The sequence below is a fragment of the Phalacrocorax aristotelis genome, chromosome 1, assembly GCF_949628215.1.
Source record: "Phalacrocorax aristotelis chromosome 1, bGulAri2.1, whole genome shotgun sequence".
Taxonomy (NCBI): Eukaryota; Metazoa; Chordata; class Aves; order Suliformes; family Phalacrocoracidae; genus Phalacrocorax; species Phalacrocorax aristotelis.
In genome coordinates, this window is record NC_134276.1 from 18,224,000 (window position 1) to 18,244,120 (window position 20,121).

At 41.0% G+C, this 20,121-nt stretch overlaps 1 protein-coding gene across 3 annotated transcripts in view; it reads left to right on the forward strand.

Moving 5' to 3' along the window:
* ELMOD1 (ELMO domain containing 1) overlaps nt 1-20,121 on the forward strand; it is a 46,461-nt gene that overhangs the window by 11,843 nt on the left and 14,497 nt on the right. For all 3 annotated transcript variants that reach the window (XM_075082330.1, XM_075082308.1, XM_075082319.1), the window contains exons 2-5: nt 3,832-3,926; nt 15,433-15,578; nt 15,731-15,759; nt 16,954-17,051. In XM_075082330.1, coding sequence (XP_074938431.1) covers nt 3,910-3,926; nt 15,433-15,578; nt 15,731-15,759; nt 16,954-17,051 — 290 coding nt within the window. In that variant the 5' untranslated portion in view covers nt 3,832-3,909. The remainder of the gene's footprint in view (nt 1-3,831; nt 3,927-15,432; nt 15,579-15,730; nt 15,760-16,953; nt 17,052-20,121) is intronic.

Below are 20,121 nucleotides of genomic sequence, written 5' to 3' on the forward strand. Positions count from 1 at the left end.
AAATTCTGCAAGCTGAGAAACTCAAGCGTATGGGAGATCCAAACTGCATCCTTCCTCTGTCATTCTCACTCTAGAGCCTTAGAACATGAGTGTCCTCATGCCAAAGAGCAAACTTTAAACATTGGGCCAAGGGGTTTTCCGTGGTGGCTCTGTGGTGTTCGTGTAAGCTACTTCAAGGGAATTAATGAAAGATAGATAACAAAGTCAAACCTACTTGTCTTTAGGCTTACTCTAGTTGCATGACTTAAAGTTAGAAAAGGCTGAAAAGCTGCCTACAAAAGGAGAAGAGGTGAAGTATCTTTTAGGTTCCGCAGTGAGAAAATATGAGTGTGCATAGCTTAAAGCTAGAACATTTTCTTAGGCTGCAGAAGAACACAGCTGCAAGTTCAGGAGAGTGAAACTACGTTACAGCACAAACTCAGGCTCTCAGAGTGGTGGGTAGGTAGTGTGGCCAGTGGGCTGCTCCCCACTGGGTACCTGCTGGCTCTGGGCATCCTTCTACAAGTCTGGCACTTTCTGACAAAAGTGATTCATTATTATGATTATCTGTCACTTGTAGAAATCTTTCTCATATGTGTCTTCCTTTCCCACAAGGGGACCCTGAAAGCCCTCCTGCAGACACTCAGCTTGCTGAGGAAGCTCTTTCTTTAAGAAAACAGGAGGCTGCAAATCAGGTCTCTCTTCCCTGACCACAAATGCTGTTTTGTCCGAAGCGATTGACTGAAACTTTCCAGGCAAGCTCTGCTCTGAGGTGGTGTAAATGTCATCCAAAGCTATAGCTGCTCCTCCTCTTCACTGAGATGCTGTAACAACTTTACTGGAAATAAAATGGAGTACTAGTTTATTTTGTATGGAATTTTGTTTCTTCTTTCACTTAAAAGAAATCTATTACATTTTGAGAGGAAAAGAGGTTGGCAGAAATTAGGTCTTGTGGCTCTGCAGGTTTATGAATAGTTGAACTTAGCTGAGAATTGTGGTAAAAATATTTTTAAAGAGTTTAAGTACAGAGGTTTTTTCACAGAAAATCTTTACTGAACTCCCCTAGAGGATCACTTATGGAGGTATATGGAATTGGGGAACACTGCCTTCCAGTCCTACTTGTTTGAAGATAACTGTAAATTCTTACCTCCTGATATGGCTTCCCAGTCTAGCCTGGATGGCAATAGCTTAATGCCATGTGTATGTGCATGTTCACATAAGTGAATTGTTGCAAGAATTGCAGAGCATGACAATATTTTCTATCCCTGTACCTAGCATATGACAGCATTTACAGAACCTGTCTGCCAGACAAACTTTTTACCTTATGAACCAAGACAGCAGCATAGGCTTTCTGTACTTGTGTCTGTGCTGGAAGTCTTGCCTCTAGGTCTTGAAAACCTTCTTGGTAGAGTCAGGTGGAACTTGATCGCTTTTTGCTCCTGTGGAGGAAACTGCATTTGAGGCCATAGTCTTTCTATTAACCTGGTTAATGGCTGGGTCTGTGCTCTAGGGGACTAGCTTGTGGAAGCCTGCAGGGTGAACCATTCCTCCCCATGCTGGAGGGCTTTAATGCTGACTTTTGTGGCATCAGGACTTCAGCTCTATAGTTTTTCTGGTGAATTTGCTCCCCTGCCCCCTTTTAATTAAAGGAAGAGAGCAAGTAGAATTATCCGTGTAATTTCAAGGATGGTCTTTTAAAGAGATGCAAAATTGTTACTTTTAACCACTTGTCATACTGTTTGCATCAGTTATGTTTTTTCTTTGCAACCAGCGACCTTCCTTTGAATTTAGCTTTCTTGGTAGAAGGTGGGGTTTATAAACAGCAATGTTGACTTCTTAAAATACAATTTTTGAAACAGTATAATTTTTAATGAGCATTCAAAATGAATTTATAATTGGCTGTAGCTAGTAACTGTTCTTGAAGGGAAGACTATCTTGAAGTTCCTACCATGCCACACTTGGATGAGCCCATTCTCGAGTTCAGGCAAGTGGAACTTCTCTTCCCTTTAAAGCAGTAGTAAAGAAATAGCATCATTTTCAGCAAGGACCTTGATCAGAATCAAGAAGGAGCTGACCTCAGAGGCTAAGGCCAGCACACACATTTAGAGGGGGTTGATTTGACAGCTCCTGGCACTTCTGGTGTGTTCCTTACACTGTTGCCCTTATGGGTCAAATATTGTGGTGAAGCTTCCTTTGTTCAAGTTGATGCTAAAAAGCTGAGACTCAGCTGTAAGAATCTTTCACAAACTGTATCTTTTAAACAGCAAATTATTAGACTGGAGAAGGGGAGCAGGTTACATCCCCTCCAGTTTTTGCCTATCTCCTGTGCTTGCTGTCATCGAAGACCTATCAAAAGCTGTAGCAGGAAGTGTCAGGAGCCTGCCTATTGTGTTCATTAATGAACCGGAGTTTGATGTTAGCATCCCTCTGCCCTTGCAAGCAGGTGTCACTGCAGCCAGCAACAATTACAGCTGTATTCAGGGGACAGAAACATGATTCAGCCAGTCAAAAACAATATAAATGAATGAAGCTTTCACAGTTCAGGGATTATATATTTTTAGCAAGCTGTATGTGATGTAATCCAACAAGATAGCTGCATTTTTCTGAACTTAAATGGTTGTTCTGTTCCTGTCAGAAGGCAACAGCATACTAAAAAACTTGCAAGTTATAAAAGGGAAAGAATATAAGAACAAGGTAGGATAAGAAGATTTTTATCCCATCAGTGCTGTTAGGTCCTGCAAAAGAAAACAGATTTGAGAGTCTCTAGATTTATAACTTTGTGACAAAAGAGGCCAGACTTTGAAGGGCTTGAGGTAACTTTCAGCATGCTGTATGCAGCGCTAATGAAAAATGGTCTCCTAAATGATTTAACAGCACAGTTTTCAGTCAGGCCTGCCTTTATGTGTAGTTTGTACTAGTACAGAGCTTGAAAGTGTGGTCTTTTCCCTTTGAGTCTTGGATTAAGCTGTCCCAGTAGCAGACATGCAACAGTACTCTGTTTTTTGGCAGCAAGTAAAGATGTTGTGTTGCCTTTTACAGGATATGGAGTACAGTAATCAGAGAAGTCTGCCTCGCTTATTTATATATCACTTGTGTGTGAATACTCCATTTTAGAAAGCTGAAGAGGTGGCGACTAGGGAGAGTCTGCAGTACACGAGCAGGGTTATATTTATGATGTTTCTTCCTGAATTCTTCCTGTTCTTCTCCTCTACTGGAACTAAATGGTAATCATAATGAAAATTAGTGGTAGGACACCAGATCTCAGAATGGATGGGGAATCTGGTCAACTGTATCTATTTTAAGATGGCACATGTATCATTTAATAAAGTTGGTCACAAGGAAGGTTGATTACCTGACATCTCCTGTAGTGAATTAAATCAGGACCCAGTAGTAGCTCTTTGATTACATGCTACTTTTACCCAAGGTCTCCAAGTGCTATTGCAAATTCTGGGGAATAGAGGGCTTTTAACAGCACAGCGAGCCAAATGTCTCTTGAAACTGCCACTTGGAAGCTGCTGTGAACTAGATAGGTGTTTGAAGAACACAAGAAGTGTTTGAATTGTCTAGATTTTTCTTCAAGTCTTCTCACTGAATTCTGTACTCTTATTCAAATTTTTGACTTTCTGAAAAGACATGGATAGTATAGTCTGGTCAAAGTATGTGCTAAGGCTGACGAGTGTGAACAAATTGTTTTTTCCTTTTGCTTTTATTGCACGTCATATGTAAGACATGAGATTCCTTAACATCTTTCCCATGTATTTCCATAGATGTTTGTTTCTAGAGCAATTTAGAGAACTGAAGTACCACTTCTTTTTCTCTGTTGGTAAATACATCTCAATTCTGTTTTTACAGCACTGATATTGTTTGCAAAGAAGAGGTCATCAGTGATCAATAGACTACACCTCCAGCAACACAAACCAAATCGTCACCATGAAGCACTTCCTGAGGTAACAGCTCTGAATTTTTTCAAAAGTGCTAAGTTATTCTAATTACTTCTGTGCCGCAGTGCATTCAGTGGTTTAGCTGTTACTAGTAGCACAGAAGGTTTAAACTAGTTTATACTAAATTGCTTTCTGTTCACCTAGATTTCACTATTTAATTAAAGCTGTTTTAATTTAAAATTTCCTTTCCAGTTCTTTATAGAAGCAAAGAAGGTGGGAACTGTCTTATGGGATTGGAGCAGTGATGCATCAAATCAGTAGTGCCTGATATGTCTGGGGAAAAGAGCAGGAACAGTGCTTGAAAAATGTTGAGTTTTTCATTCCCATTCGTGTCTGCTGTCTGGATTATTGAAGTGTTAGTTGTGAAAGCGGAGAAGGGGAGGCACTTGGTGAAGATGTGCAAATGTTTTTGAAGCCTATTGCACTCAGTTTGGGGAGAAATGTCTGTTACTTGCTCCTATGTATGACTTGCAGTTGTTTCTCTACAAACCAGAGGTAGTACAGGGGATTTGCAGACACCAGCTGTAGGTGCAAAAGCCCGTGTTGTCTTTGTTCTGTAGTCAGTGGAGGGAGTTGAGCACTCCTAGAAATGAAGAGATCAAGAGCTTAATTTGTGTATAAACCAAAGAAATCATATTCTGTCTGGGTGGGAGAAAACTTTTCAAGAGGACTGAAACATATGCTTCTGTATAGAGCATCTGTCACTATATTTTTCTCTCTTTTTCAACGGTTTATAGCGAGGAATCTTATACACTATGGATATCGGCATCATTACCTGTAGGCTGATCATCTGTAATGATTTTGCGGCCAAGCCAGCCTTGGCTTAAGTATTTCTGTGCAATGTTTGTGTCTGTTTCGTCAGGTGTCCTGCCAGCTGCAAAAGGACTCTGTAAGCAGGACATACACAGGTTAAAAGTATAAAGCAAGTATTTATTTGCTAACACCCGTAAAACACAGCTAAGATTTAATGAGCTGTTAGGCTAAGCATTAATGTACTCACCACCCCGATACACACTAGTCAGGAGGGAAAGGATTTGCCCCTGCAGCTCTGTGGTACTGACCCTGGATGGTCCCAAGCCTTCTGCCAACTCCATTGATACTGGTCCAGTGACCTGATGGTTAGCAACTAGCCTTGCTAATGTCCCTGCAGTGTTATTTCCTCTTACAATTTTATAACATCCCATGTTGGAGCCTTCCTTCTTGGATCGTGCTAACAATTTCCACCTCACAAGTCCTACCTCTATAGTTTTTAGCTTTCTTTCTCTTTACAGACTTGTTCAGCAGCGTAGCCCAAGGTCGCAAATTGGTGCCATATGGGATCTAGGCTGTGAACCCCACATAAATGGGACTCTACCATCCTGTGGGTGGGGTGTGAGCCTCCAGCTGGGGTCACAGAGGGTGTTGTGGCTTGCCCCCTTAATGACCCGGTATCTTTTGAGCATAATGTAATCTTGCTCCTTTCTGATGGAGAAGCTGAGCTGCTGACAACTACTAAGCTGCCAGCTCTTCCCTGACTACAGTAAACGCTTTGCTTCTCTCTTTAAACTGCCTGTTCTGCCCTCCTTTGGCTGTCCTGGCACCTTGGTGTTTTTAGGATGTTGGAGAAAGCATGCTGTTTGGAATACTTGGGTTCCTGAAGCTGTCTTGAAGAAACCACCTCCTACTTTTTTTCATGGTGTTTCTAAAGTGAGTAAAACCTTAAAGATTTGAGAAGTCTTGATGGTGTTAGCTTCTCTTAAGTAGCCAAGGTAGATCATCTGAAAAGTAATTGCTTATCAAAATAGCACAATTCAGTACTACTTTATGGAAAGTCCAGTATTCCAAATGCTGAACAGAAAGTCAGATTAAAGGGGGTGGGTAGAATACAGAGCACCTTAAATAGCAAAACACTGTTGAAATAGGAAAGCTATTGTTTACTTACAAGCATAGGGATTTTCTTATTTTATGTTAAACCTTTGATGTTAACTTATATGAGTACTCTACTCCTTTATATTTTGTAATATAGAAGAAATATAGGGAGATTAAAAAAGAAACTGGTGCCATCCTCCACGAAAAGCACTTACTGGGGATGGTGAGTTCTGTTGTATGTGTAGTGGTTGCCGGTTTGTGCGATAAGGAATAAGGCAGTCTTTGCACAAGACAAGGATATTAAGCCTTCCAGCTTGAAAATCAGCTGGAAAATAAACAAGTTAAACACTAGGGGACAAAATATATGTTGTCCATTACAAGTAAGAGCAGCTACCCACGAGCTTGCTGAAAGCATCCTTACCTGTTTGTGAAGATCAAATGCAGGGCTGACTGTGGCGTACTGGTGGCAAGAACTGCTCAGTGGCACAGTATTTTCCTCATTGCACAGCATGCAGCAGACACTGGACTAGCTGATGCTGATAGATTATGTCTGTGTTTAAAACCAAACTGCAAGTCATCTTGTTGACTGCAACATAGAAAATGCCATAAACAGATGGAGAGAGGAGCAGGGCTTTCATCTGTAAAATTAAGATAACCTCTGTGAGTAGTGATAGTAGTCTACGTGCAGTAACTTCATGCAGCAGATGCTCACCTGGAGACCCAAGGAGTGCTTTCAACAGTGGCTTTCAAATCCAGCATGTTGTAAGAGAAGACTCGCCTGTAGGTAGATGCCACTCAGCTCTGAGTTAGATTTGTGTATTGGAGGCATACTATAGTCTCTGCTGCTACTATCAAAGGGCAAGTCTGCATATGCTGCATCAGGGCCCTCTGATCCAGGGCTACTGGAGTTTGTCTTCTAAACAAAATACTGCAGAAGTGAGTACAGATAATGAGAAATCAGTGTAACTTGCATGCTGCTTTTTCTGTGCCTACTATTCCTTAGTTGGACCATTAATGTAGCTTTTTATAATCAGCTTTACATGTCCTCTCTCTATTTTGACAAACTGATATTAAATACAAAATAGACTGAATTGCTTTTTTTTCCTCAGTCTTCCACTTAAGATGCCCTGTTTAGTCTTAAACCACTCTGTAGGTAGTGAGGTGAAAGGACTGCTCTGGAAATAAAGTCCAACCCCCTTGCTCAAAGCAGGGTCAGCTACAGCAGGTTGCTCAGGGCTGTGTCCTCACATTTTGAACCTCTCCAAGGATGGAGAGGCTGCAGCTTCTCTGAACATTCTGATTGTTTGATGACCCTTACAATTTAAAAACGGTAACAAAACAAACAAAACAATACCCTTCTGTTTAAATGTAATCCCTGCATTTCTGTCTGTACCCATTGCCTCTTGTCCCATCTGTGGGTACCACTGAGAAAAGTCTGGCTTGATCTTCTCTACTACCCTCACTGGGTATTACCCCCTCATTACAGGAAGGACATGGACCTGTTGGAGTGGGTCCAGAGGAGGGCCACAAAAATGATCAGGGGGCTGGAGCACCTCTCCTATGAGGACAGGCTGAGAGAGTTGGGATTGTTCAGCCTGTAGAAAAGAAGGGTCTATGGAGACCTTCTTGTGGCCTTCCAGTACTTAAAGGGGGCTTATAAGAAAGATGGGGACAGACTTTTTAGTAGGGCCTGTTGTGACAGGACAAGGGGTAATGGTTTTAAACTAAAGGAGAGTAGATTTAGATGGGATATAAGGAAGAAGTTTTTTTACAATAAGGGTGGTGAAGCACTGGCACAGGTTGCCCAGAGAGGTGGTAGGTGCCCCATCCCTGGAAACATTGAAGGTCAGGTTTGACAGAGCTCTGAGCAACCTGATCTAGTTGAAGATGTCCCTGCTCACTGCAGGGGGTCAGACTAGAAGACCTTTACAAATCCCTTCCATCCCAAACTATTCTATGATTCTTTGATTTATGCACATAGATAAGATCCGTTTGAGCCCCTAGCTCTTAGTCTGTCCTTCCATAACAGGTGCTCCAGTCCCTTAATCACCTTCATGGCCTTTTGTTCGCTTCTCTCCAGTATGTCCATGTTTCTCTAGTACTGCGGAGCCCAGCCCTGAACCACAGCACTCCAGATGTATCTCACCAGGGCTGAGTATAGAGTACAATCAGTATGATCCACAAAAATATGTGGACATTTAAGGGCCTTGCATGAAAGGCAATGGAAAAGGTAAAACTTTGAACATCAATGGCTCTTCTACAATTGAAGCAATTGTTTAGTTTTGTACGAGTAACATTTTTATATCCCCATGTTTAAAGGAAGTAAGATGTTTGCTGATATTTAGAACAATAGACTAGTTTGCAATATCCCTTAAAAACTTGTGGCATAATGTTTTATTGCTTTTGATGTGTGTGTTTACTTGAGGTGTGGGATGGGTGGTTTGGGGATTATTTTTTTTGTAATTCATTTGGGTGTGGTTTTCCTCTTTAAGATGTACTTTGAAAGGTAGTCTTACCTGTTGCAAAATGGCTCAGCTCTGAAGTAACCTATCCTCACTAACAGTCACTATCTCTACTTTAACTGGCAAGTGAAATTGCCATTGTAGGAGTAACTTTAAAAAGTGTCTCATAGTACATTTGTAACACTGAGTTCAGCCGTTGAATGAGGTGATAATTAAAAAGATATGAGAAGATGCATGTTGTGGTGCCATGTAGTAAGACTGCTTTTAATAAACTGAAGTACTATAGCATTTGAACAAATGCAAAACTTCAGAGTAAATCCCAAAGTGAATCGGTTGCTTTTGTGGTCTCATTTCTCAGTCTGAATTACTTCCTCTATTCCTGCCTTTCCCAGGACTGTATTGAACATCTGAATATTAAAGAAAGGGGCTGTGCTTACACAAACAGTGGCTACTTTAACATCTAGATCTTTTATAATATAATTTTTTTAGACTGGGGAATCCTTAATGTAACAGAAGTTCGTCTCTGGCTTTTCATCTACCTGCTTTCAACAGCTGCTGCCTTCCAGTGGAAGGACATGATTTTTTAAACACAGTTCTGTACTTGGAATAACTTTAAATTCCTAAATGTAGGGGAGTGCTGTTGACCAGTAAACTACAGGACTCCTATGTTCATATCTCTAATCCAAGGCGATGTCTGAAAAAAAAAAAAAAACTGTTCTAAGTTTCTTTTCTTTCTCAGCTTTCTCTGATATGAATTATTCTTGAAGTCTGAAATATTACCTATGAAATAGTAAAACTGTTTCTCAGTGAAATACTTAATCTTTCGGTGCTTTCTTTTTTGTAAAGGGGTTTTGAGTAGTCTGTCAGTGACACTTCCACTTTGACTGTAACTCATATTAAACATCTGAAATAATAAAAACTTGGAGAAACAACTGTAGCAGACACTTAAGTTTTTTCAGTAAATCCTAGAAACTTGACACCTTCTCTTGATCTACCGGAAAACAGTCTGTAAGCACTAGCAGATTTTAAGCATAAGTTCTGTCTTACTGGAGTCACATCAGATAAAATGAAAATCAAGTCAGCAAAAAGCAAGAGGGGGAAGTGTGGAAAGCTGCTGTTAAAAACTACTCTTGTGTCTGTCTTAGTTGCCACGGTGACTTGCTTTCATGTCTAAATGGAGAGGTAAGGTGGATTTCAGTTTTCAAGTCTGCAAAGGCACAGACTGAAAAAACATTTCTTGTGTTTTAAAGGAGCTAATAAATGATAGGTTTGCCCATGGCAAAAACGGTGACTGGTACGTTACTTCTTTTGTTAACCTTGTATGCAAACTCTGAGTTATACAAATAAACCAAAGATAGTGAGGCTAATCAGGCCCATTAGTTAATTGGATACATTAGTAGTATCACTTGCTTACCCACCTATTTGGACAGTTTGTCATCCATAACTAATGCATGTCTCCTTGACTTCTCAAACTGTAATCAGAAATCTCAGGAAGGAAATTATGTGTAACACTTTCCTCTCTGAGCTGAGTATGTCCTTCAGGAAAAACAGTTGTGTAAGTCTTTCCTATCCATAGGACCTATACCAGGACAGACAGGAAAGAAATTGATGTGTAAGTAGATTCAGTGACCTTTATTTCATTCTTTTAAACTACTGAGTTTAACGGGGGAGTTGTTGGGTCCCAATTTTAAGTCCAGTCACTAGCATTGGGTATTTAGTTGAAGTTTTCGTTTTACCCAAAGTACTTGCTCTGTCTGTTACTAGCTCTGAAAATACTATGGTTCTGAAATTACCGGGGGGAGGGAATAAGCACCTCCTGTTTTATTAGTTTCAAAAATATTGCACAGTAATTTTTACTTCCATTTATGTCACTGAAATAGTGCATGTTGCATCGTACGTACATCTTGCTACTTAGGATAACATATCTCACACAGGAAAGATCTCACAGAAATATTAGACAACTTTGGAAACCTTTGCTCAATTTTGTTCCTGCCTGTTTATCATTGAGAAGGCTGGCTAGAGCCAGTGACCTTTAAATAAAAAAACAGATTTCATGGAAATGTGATGTCATACTTTCATTGGAGAGAGGTGTAAATTCTGATAACCATCACGTGTACCATTCCCATCACACTGACCCACATCAATTGGGCTAGTCAAGGGCAAATCTTGAGACACCTTGTTGAGAACCACCTCTAGCCTTCCCTTTGCAGTGTCAGGATGTGAAATGGCATGCTGAGTTCTCCCTGCTTCTTGCTGCTGTGTGCTTTCTTACCCCAGGCAGAGCAGCACATGCTGTGGAGAAGTGCTGTGACTGCAGCGGTGATATTCTTACTTTGCTCCTTTTGGCTCTAAATTTCTCTGTCTTGCAACTAGCTTAGCAATTACAGAACCCCTTTCTTCATCCCCTCCCTCGTGGAAGAGAGCTTTCCAGAATCTCTGCTGAGCCGTGTTATTGCTGCTTGGTTTTGCAGCATTCCTGATAGTCCTTGCAAGGTGCTAACTGCTTAATTCTTGGTTGAAGCTGTTCTTAGCAGAAGATTACAGCAGAGGAGTGACATAGAGCAGAGAAGGTATGAAAGGTAAAAGTAGAAAAGCAAGGAAGAAGGAGAGGTGAAACAGATTAATATACTAGCCCTTAACTGATGTTTGCTAATTATACAGAAGAAAATGTTACATTTCTGTGGCATTTCAGGCTATTGTGGTAGCTTTAAGTACTGGATAACATTCTGTATGTCTCTTCCAGACATGCAAGAAAATGCTCATTTCAGAATGTCTTGTTGTTTTGACTTTTTTTTCTGGAATCCAAGTAACAAGTACATTTTTCTGTGGTATTGACCTCAGAGTTTAGTGACACTTTCTGTGAGTCAAGTTGGCAGAACTATGCTGAGTTGTGTTGGTGTTGCTCGGGAGCTAGCAGGTAGCTTCTGATGTCCAAGTGATTGGCATCAGTGACTGTGAATGCGTAACCCTGACTTCTCATGGGAGCCCTGCTGCATGTTTCCACTCATACACCATCCTTGGCAAGGGAACTGCCTGTTGATTGGGCCTGTGCATATCAGCATCTTATTATGCAGATTTTTCTTTGGTTTACCTGAATAAATGTTCATATGAACTTTTGTAATGCACTTTGCATGTATAAACACAAATCTGTAGGTGTGTACAGCTGCACGTAATACAGGAGGAGGAGAAGGAGCTTGTATTGGGAAGGGAAATGGAGTGCAAGTCTCTGAGGAACACTGTCATTTCTGTAATATTTCTGCTCTTAAAGCACGCCTCAGGATCTGACATATCGCTGTACACGACTACACAAACTGCTAGTGAAGCACACTATTTTCTGTGCTGAGAAAACCTTCAAAGGCAAGCAAGAAAAAAAAAAATGCAGAAGAGACTGAGTGGAGAGGAGGTTTGGAATTAGACTAAAACAAACTGGAAGCTAATGCCATTGTGCCGTAGTCGGACACATGGCTTGTGCTACACTTCTGTGTGGGTTCTTGTTCATGGTACTGTGTTTTGTTTTATAGCTGCCAATGTCTCCACTTTGCTTACATGAACATTTATTTTAGCATAGCAGCTAAAATAAATCATGTCTTATTTAATCACTAGCGTGCTTTTATTACAGGACTCCTGCAAGCAAGCATTCCCTTTTATAAAAAAAACCTCTTGAAACCAAACTTGTGTTACTTTTTATGCCATTTGCGTTGCAAACAGAACATTTCAACTGTTTTAAGCTTGAGATGGCTGAGTAGTAGAAAACTGGATGTATCCACAGAGGCTAACTTTCTTTTATAAGCTACCTAGTCAAAACTAGTGTTTGTCTACTTTATTAGTAATAGCTAAGTATATTTTAGTGAGTCACAGGTGTAGTGTTTGCATGCTGTAGTGACACTTCTTTTTAAGTGGATGCATTTTTACTAGTTACTGTTTGTGCAAACAATAGCCAAAGCAAAACTGCAGTGGGGAAGGCATTGCAACTATGGAAGATCACAGCTCTATACCTTTTGGAGTTTTTTCTTTGATTTGAAAAGTCTGCCGTTGAGTCTAAAGGCAGCAACATGTAATTCAAATACACCTAGCAACATTTTTCTCTCTCTTTTTCCTTCCCTCCCTACCCTGTCCCCACCCCCCACCCCGAAATGTATTCACATCACCCAATAGAGTAAGAAACAAGGTTTTGAGTAATTAAATGGATTGTGAGGTTTCAGCTCTAGAGGCAATTAAATGTAGGTATGAACTTTCTTAAAGGAGTTGTGGGGTTTTTTGTGGGAGCTGCCCTGCTCATTAGAGGGAAATCTTCTCACGTGGGCTGTTAACAGGAAGTTAAGCAGGTCTTTCATCCTTTCTTTCCATATAAATGAGATCTCTGGGTAGTGAGTTGCTCTAATAGAGACCTAACCTTTGGAAACAAAGCAGTCCAAAAGAAAGGAAGCTTAACTTCCAACTACAAATGTATGGTGGAAACCCAGCCAGAACCTTGTTTTACTACGCTTCACCTTCCAGTTTGGCGTTCATCTCTTGTATTAATTTCTCTGGAACTTCAGCCTGAGTACAGAGCTGGGCTGTCTTAAGGATGGCTATAGGTTGTGTTTGGATTCTTCAGTGATGGTGAACTAGTCAAATCTGTGAAGATTGATATCAAATGCTCACTGGAAAACCAAAATGCTCAGCGTTAACCTCTGGATTTCAAGCCACTATTCAAGGTTGCAATTGAAGGCATTAGTGGACTTCATGTGAGATTGACTCTTTAACTGACTCTACACTTCTGACTGTTGGAAACTTAAAGAATCGCTGCTTGGCTGATGATGGACTTGCCTCCTGATAACTGGTCTTGTTCTTAATACTGAAGATCATCACCTGCTGTGAAGTATGTATGAACTTCTCATAATAGTGTGTTCTGGCAAGTCTTGGTAGGGGATGACACTGAAATATTTCAGTGTCAGCAGCTGAAACTTCTTTGCTTGTCTGAAACTTGATTACAGTGTGGGAGTGATTCCGCATTCTTCAGGTTTCACTATGTATCAAAAAATAGAGGCTTCCTGTTGCATAAAGTCAAGGCAGTTGCCTGCATGCAGGCGTTTGGGAGCATTAACAGCCTTTAAAGCATCCTCTTTATCTTCACACTTTTAGTTAATTCAGTTAAATACTAGTGTGGATGCTCTCCATTTGGATATAAAATGGCTTTAGTTTCCTTAGCTTAATCCTTCTTCAAAGGGGATTAAGCTGAAGTGAACATAAAGCAGATTAAACTCCTGTGTGGACATAACATGAGTTAACTTATCTTCCCTTCCTTGAATGTCCTTCTATACCATGCCCTTCAGGATGTTTTAGGAAGTGATAGAGCTCTTCAAGCTTTTTATTAAAACTGTAACTGATTTGAGTATCTGGAATTCAGTATTTCAGAATAACCAGCACACTCCATTGAAAAGGATGATACAGAGTCTCCTGGCAAATAACTGTCCTTTGAAAGCATCAACAGCATGTGGAGGAGATAACGGGCTAGTGATGAGTATGCATACACACAGGCTTAGAACATAATGGACTTAATTATTTTTGACTATTTAATGGCAACTAGCATATCAAAGCTGAACTGATGTTTTCCCATAATATAAAAATATAATCACAGAGAGGTTGACGTTGGAAGAGACCCCTGGAGGTCATCTAGTCTAGCAACCCTACTCTAGCAGGGCCACCTAGAGCCAGTCACACAGGACCATAGCCAGATGGCAATTTTCCCATTGTCAGGTCTTTGCAATTTGCCTTTTCTGAGATGTGCTTCTGCACCCATGGGCTCTGGGTGGATCCTGCTCGACCTTGAGTCCAGGTGCACACCGTGGGGGTTGACAGTTGGGTGACGTGGCAGGATCTGTACCTTCATAGCTATAGAAACAAGAAAGCTAAATTGTGTCCAAATGAGTTGTAGCCTATGAAATCTGTTTTTGGGGTGCATTATGTAATTATGGTAGTGGTATGTGGGCTTCAGTATCAGCTGCAATGCTAACAAACTTTAAAATAGAGCGTTTCTCATGTATGCAGCCTTTTCCAGGATAGTTCAGGCTGGGAGGGACCTTAGCAGGCCTCTGGTCCAACCTTCTGCTCATAGCAGGTAGCTCTGAGGTCAGACCAGGTTGCTCAGGGCTGCACCCAGTCAGGGCTTAAAAAAAGCTCTGAGAAAGGGGACTGCACAGCCTCTCTGGGCAACCTGTGCCACTACCTGACTGTCCTCATGGGGGGAAGAGCTCCCTGTATCTAGGCTGAGCCTGTTAGTTTCAGCCTATGACTGCCATCCCTTTCTTCCTGCCCTGCACCACTCTGAAGACCCCAGCTCTGCCTCCTCTGCGATCTTCCCACAGGCACTGGGGGTGCTGTTAGGTCCCCCTGAAAACATCTCTGCTCCAGGTTGAACAAGCCCAGCTCTCCCAGCCTTTCCTCATAGTGTCTGTGCTCCAGCCCTACCATCTCAGGAGCTTCTGCTGAAGTACATTCAGTTTGTCAAAGTCTGTCTTGTATCACTGGGGCTCAAAACTGGATGCGGTATCAAAATAAAGGCTTTCTTGGCTTACTGTCAGTTCTGCACTTTGAGAAATTGTGCCACATCCGTGCTTTGTAACAGCTGGTCTTGGGGAGAACTGGCAGTCCTCAGGACAGGTTCTTAAACATCTTCTCTCCTGAAGGGGGCAAGTTTTGTTTTCCTTAATGATCATTCTTAGGGACCTGACATGAGTAGTGATTCATATTTGTCAGGAATATCAGCCACTCTGCTTGGAGCAGCTGGTGCAGAGGCAAAGCTAAGCCTGGGTGTAGTGGCTCCCTGGATCCTCAGCAGCCATGATAACAGGGTGAGCTGTGCTCCCTTCTCATGTAGTCCTGCTTCCCCAAAGCATTAGTAAAAACTATATGGCCCTCTTATTTTAAGGGGACAAGCAGTTTTCTAGAAATACTCTCTTGAGGACTCTGGAGTTGACTTATTCTGTACTTCCAGTTCTGGTGCTTTGTGCGTGTTTTTTTTTTTTTTTGGTCAACTAAGACTAAAAAGCATGATTTAATACTTACCAGGATAAGTGTTTGCTGTGTGAATGCCACTTTGCTTAAGGGCACCTTTAAAGCATTGGGAATTTGGGGTGAGGAAGTAACTTCTGTTTGGGTGGTCACCTTGTTTCAATAAACTCTGCTTAAGACTCTTATTTTCAGGTTTATTCTTTTGTCAGGATGTTTGTCCAGGTATGCCTGTACTTCTACTGCAAATGTTTGTGGCGCTGCCTGAAATTCGTGGTCAGGAAACTAACAGGTCGATGTGAATTGCAAAGGATCTGTTACAGTACCAAACCTGGAGCTGCCAGAACTATGAAAATAGGTAACTGCAAAGTACTTAGTTCTGCATGCCTTTGTACCTTTCTGCATGGGCTAAAAATAGCTTGACTTCATTCTGATAAATAAATAGTAAAATGAATCCAATATAAACTTAACTTGTCTGACATGTTGCTTTCAAATACTGTTCTCTTACAGAGGCATCACTGAAAGGTTCAAAAAGTAAGGTGAGTGAAAGATCCCATCATTCGCCTTTTCTATTGTGTCCTGTGCAGTTGACTTGTTCAGTCTGCTGTTTGATTACCCCCCAAAAATAACTTCCAGGTTTGATATAATTTTACATTAAAACAGTCTTCTACTGAAGAGGGTATTGTGGCTACAATAGCTGGTGATCTTGCAAAGTCGGGGGGACTGTCCTGTGCCCAGGGACAGGCACACTGTGGTACTGATGGAATCAAGGGGGCAACAAACTGTGGTGGAGATGACAAGGGTGATGTGTTGTAATTTTGGGGTTTCTTGGTTTCATTCCTCATCCTGTCTTAGAATTTCTGTAATCTGCAGCCAGTCACCTACACACTTTCCACCTTAGTGGTTTTTTTTTTTTGGTCTGGAAAGCAGGGACAAAAGAGGCTGAAGGCATCAGTACCTAGATAGCCAAGACAACTTTGCTCTCTGCTTTACCTTTAAATATGTTTATGGGGAAGAGTCTCTGTCACTTCATCCTTTCACTGTAGCACTGGTTGTGATACCCTAAATTCTTCTCACAAAGCACTTGTGTATATGTTAAACAGCATCACTCAGCCATTCATTTCTCTTTGGCATGAAAATCACTGATGTTGAAAAGCTTACCTCGGCGTTACCAAAAACGGTGTCACATAGCTCGTAGTTCAAGCATGGTGCTTCCAAACGTACTTCTAGCACAAACAGAAAGGCAGAATCTTATTTAAAAGCCTGGATTTAAGCAACTGTGTAGTTTTGAGACAAAGCACTAGAAAGTTCAACCTCTTAATTTTTTTTGAAAGCATGTTGATTTTTTTGGATACTGAACTTCCAGGAGAAAAGAAAAATGTTTTACTGTGTTACTGCAACGTGTTGGGAGAGGGGGTGTCCAATGAAGGCTAGCTGTTCCACGGATGGTCTGAAGCTCCTTCTTGATCAAAGGCGTCAGTGCAGATCATCTTCACTGGCAGCTGCAACAGAAATGTGATAGACTGGCTACAAGGGCATGGCAAAGCAATTCAAGGATAATGCTCTGAAACCAGTCAGTAGGGTTAAAAGACTGAAAAGGTGTGTACGTATATTGAGTTGGGTCTTCTGGGTTCTTAATCTAGAAGCTTTTGGGTATCAAATTTACCATTGTTAACTCCTATTGAATAACAGCTTCCATAAGAATTAACATGTGTTTTAAAACCTCTTTTTAGCGGCTGCAAACTTCAGTAAGTGTTCACCCTGATGCTATTGAAAAAACTATAGATGACATCATGGAGCTGAAAAGGATTAATCCAGATATAAATCCACAGTAAGTTCATGGTTTCCTTAAAAAATGTGGGAATTATTGATTTTTTTCAGTGCTTAGGTCCATGGAGAACTGGTTCTCCATAGCTATTGTGGCACACAATTTGAAGATGAATTCTGCCTCTCGGCATAAAACTCCAACTTAAGCTTTGCTGTCAAAAAGCTGATGGAAAAATGAATGATCTTTTATGATGACTGTAACAAGGAAGTCCTGAGTCTCTTTACCTAGTTGCTTCCTGAATCATGCTGTCTTAGTATATTGTTGATGCATTGATCCACTTCCCCAGGGATAAAATATGACTGAGGCAGGTGGTCCTGGCAGTGACAGTGATGGCTTTTAGCCAGGCTCTGTGCGGTCTTTTGAGTACGGAAGAATCATCCTGTTAGAACTGATATAAACGGTATACTGGTTTATATTTTAAAACTGTCTTTAATTATCCAAACACAAATTTTAATGATACAACATAGCTGATATTCTTTTAATGCTACAAGATGTCAGTGGTAAGAAGTGACTGACATTAATGACAAATCATTAAATTTACAAGCATGTATTTCAAGAATAAGTGATAACACTGTTGTGGTTGCCTTACCTCTCAGCCCCTATCTTAAGGCACAAGATGGTCTTCCCACGTTAGGAGTTGGTGGGAGAAATGTTGAGGATTGTATTATTCAGATGATCAGTTCACTCCTCTTCCCAAACTTGAAATTTATGTACATAATCCAAAACGGGCATCTATAAATTGATACCCGCTTTTCTTTAAGAGGTCAGCAGCGTCAACAGGTAAGGTGGTGCCAAGGTCTTGGTGCAACAACAAAACCCCAAATCTTAGTTGGAAAAATACAATATTTTTTTGTCTCGTTACAGGAATGACCCCTCCCCAGCCTACCCCCCAGTGAAAAGGACAGTAACTGGGTAGTCTTAAAATGAGGCTTCACTGATCATAAAGGAAATAGAGCACATTGGGTGTCTCTCTAACTTGAGAGACAACTGTTGTGGACATGACTGCTGTCCACTGGACTGAAAAAATGGCAACCCAACCATTGAAGAAGGCAAGAAAATAGGGGTAACAAAACACAGAAAATATTTCATTCTCATAGGTGAGAATCCCTATGAAGTTTTTCTGGGAGTGGGCCCAGAGTTTTTCCAGGGATGTCACTTCACAGGACCTTGCCCATATGACCCCCTACCTTCTCCCCTCTGCCAATTTGGTGAAATATGTCTTTTAAACAGTGAGAAAATAAGGGCCTGGGATGTGCAAGCTGGTGCCACATAAATAGAAATGCACCCTGCCGCTAATTTGCTCCTTAAATTAATCATAGTCCTGCTCAACTTCAAGCATCTGCACTGAAAATTTATATGGGCACTGTTCATTTTATACTAAATTTTTCTGCAGAAACTTCAACAAAAGCAGGTCAGCTATTTCTTTAGACAGGATTAATGAAAATCCATTGGCTTGCCTACTCTTGAACATAAAAATCCCTGTATCCAAACCGTCTTGTTCAGAAGCTCTGACCTTCCCTTGCATAGTAGAGACTTGAAATCTCCTGGGGTAAGGACAAGGGGCCATGTGTCATGCTACATGTGTTTCTGCAAATCTGTAAGCAGTCATTTTTGTTACTGTAGCATCTTTGCAGATCTCAACTAGCACCCCAGGGGTGTTTGCACAGAGCTGTTCTTGAATGCTGTGGGCTGCTGTGACCTGAAGAGAGGGAGGCCCTTTACCAATGCCTCTGAGATAACAGTGTGTATGTGTCGTGGTGGGAGCAAGCAGATTGAATAACCAGGTGGTGACCCATGCAGTCTACACTAACTGCAGTAGCAGTCCATGAAATACTCCCAGTTTGGGACTCACCTCTGTCTCATGGAGTACCTGGAGCTGCGTGAGGTGGGGTGTAAGCCCAGGCAGGTTGCTCCTGTACTCTGAGAGCTGCCACCCCCAGCACAGGGGTGGCAGGGAGGAGGCAGGGGGCATCAGCAGCTCACCCCTGCACTCTGCTTGGTGCTGCTGGGGCAAGGAGGACAGGAAAAAGCAGAGGGGGGCAAACTAGTCCTGTCCCGCCTTGAATAACATTGCACAAAGCATTTGGCTTTAGATAAAGTGCAAGTATGGCTTGCTTTGTGTATATTGTGCAGCTTGGAACTTAAAAATTTATTTAATTTTTCTATTATAAAATTGCTCTGCTTTGCCACTGCTTGTGGTGTCCTGCTTTAAACTGTTTTGAGGTTATTGAATAGATAAAAATATTATGGCTGAGGTTTAGTGATGCACTACAACAATTCAAATGCAGTCTTGTCAGGTTTTCTTTGAAATGCAGCCTTTCTGTAAAACTGTAGGGTATAGCAAATGAAGTGTGTGGGTTTTGGTTATTTTTAAAAATAAAAAAATTAAAACCCACAACCCACCCAAACAAACAAACCAAAGCAACAAACCCAGCAAAAGAATCCAATAAATAGTAAAGGAGGGAAAACACTGCATAGGTTATTCCGGAAGGGTTACAGCCACAAATAGCATGAAACTGCAGCAAGAGAAATGGCCTAATGATGACATCTCTGATTCCGTAGATTAATCTCAAAAGATAAGCAGTAAAAATCCTTCTGCTCAGAAAACTTAACAGTATTATGGAATAAACAATGTTTCAGCATATCAGATGAGAGATGAGGAACCTGTGCAGCTTAATATCGGTGCAGTCTGTGTTCCACAGAGGAATGAGGATATGGATCTAACTGTGCCCTGCAAATTCATACTAGGCATTCAGATAATTTCAGACATTATTAAAAATTAAAGTGTTTATTCCCATACATAATTACATATTCTTATGAGCATGGCAGTTTTGTGCTGCATAACTTGTATGGAATATTATAAAATCTTAACTTAAAACTAAATAAGTCTTTGTAATTTAAAGCCTTGGAAGCCATGTATGTGGTGGGGTTTTGGGGTTTGGTTTGGTTTTGGGGTTTTGTTTTTTTTCCACAATGCACCAGGAAATGTAAAAAGGAAACATAAAATCTGCATTATAATGAAAGGAGAAGCCATTATGATGATTCCTAACATGAGGCTGAAAAAAATGCTGCC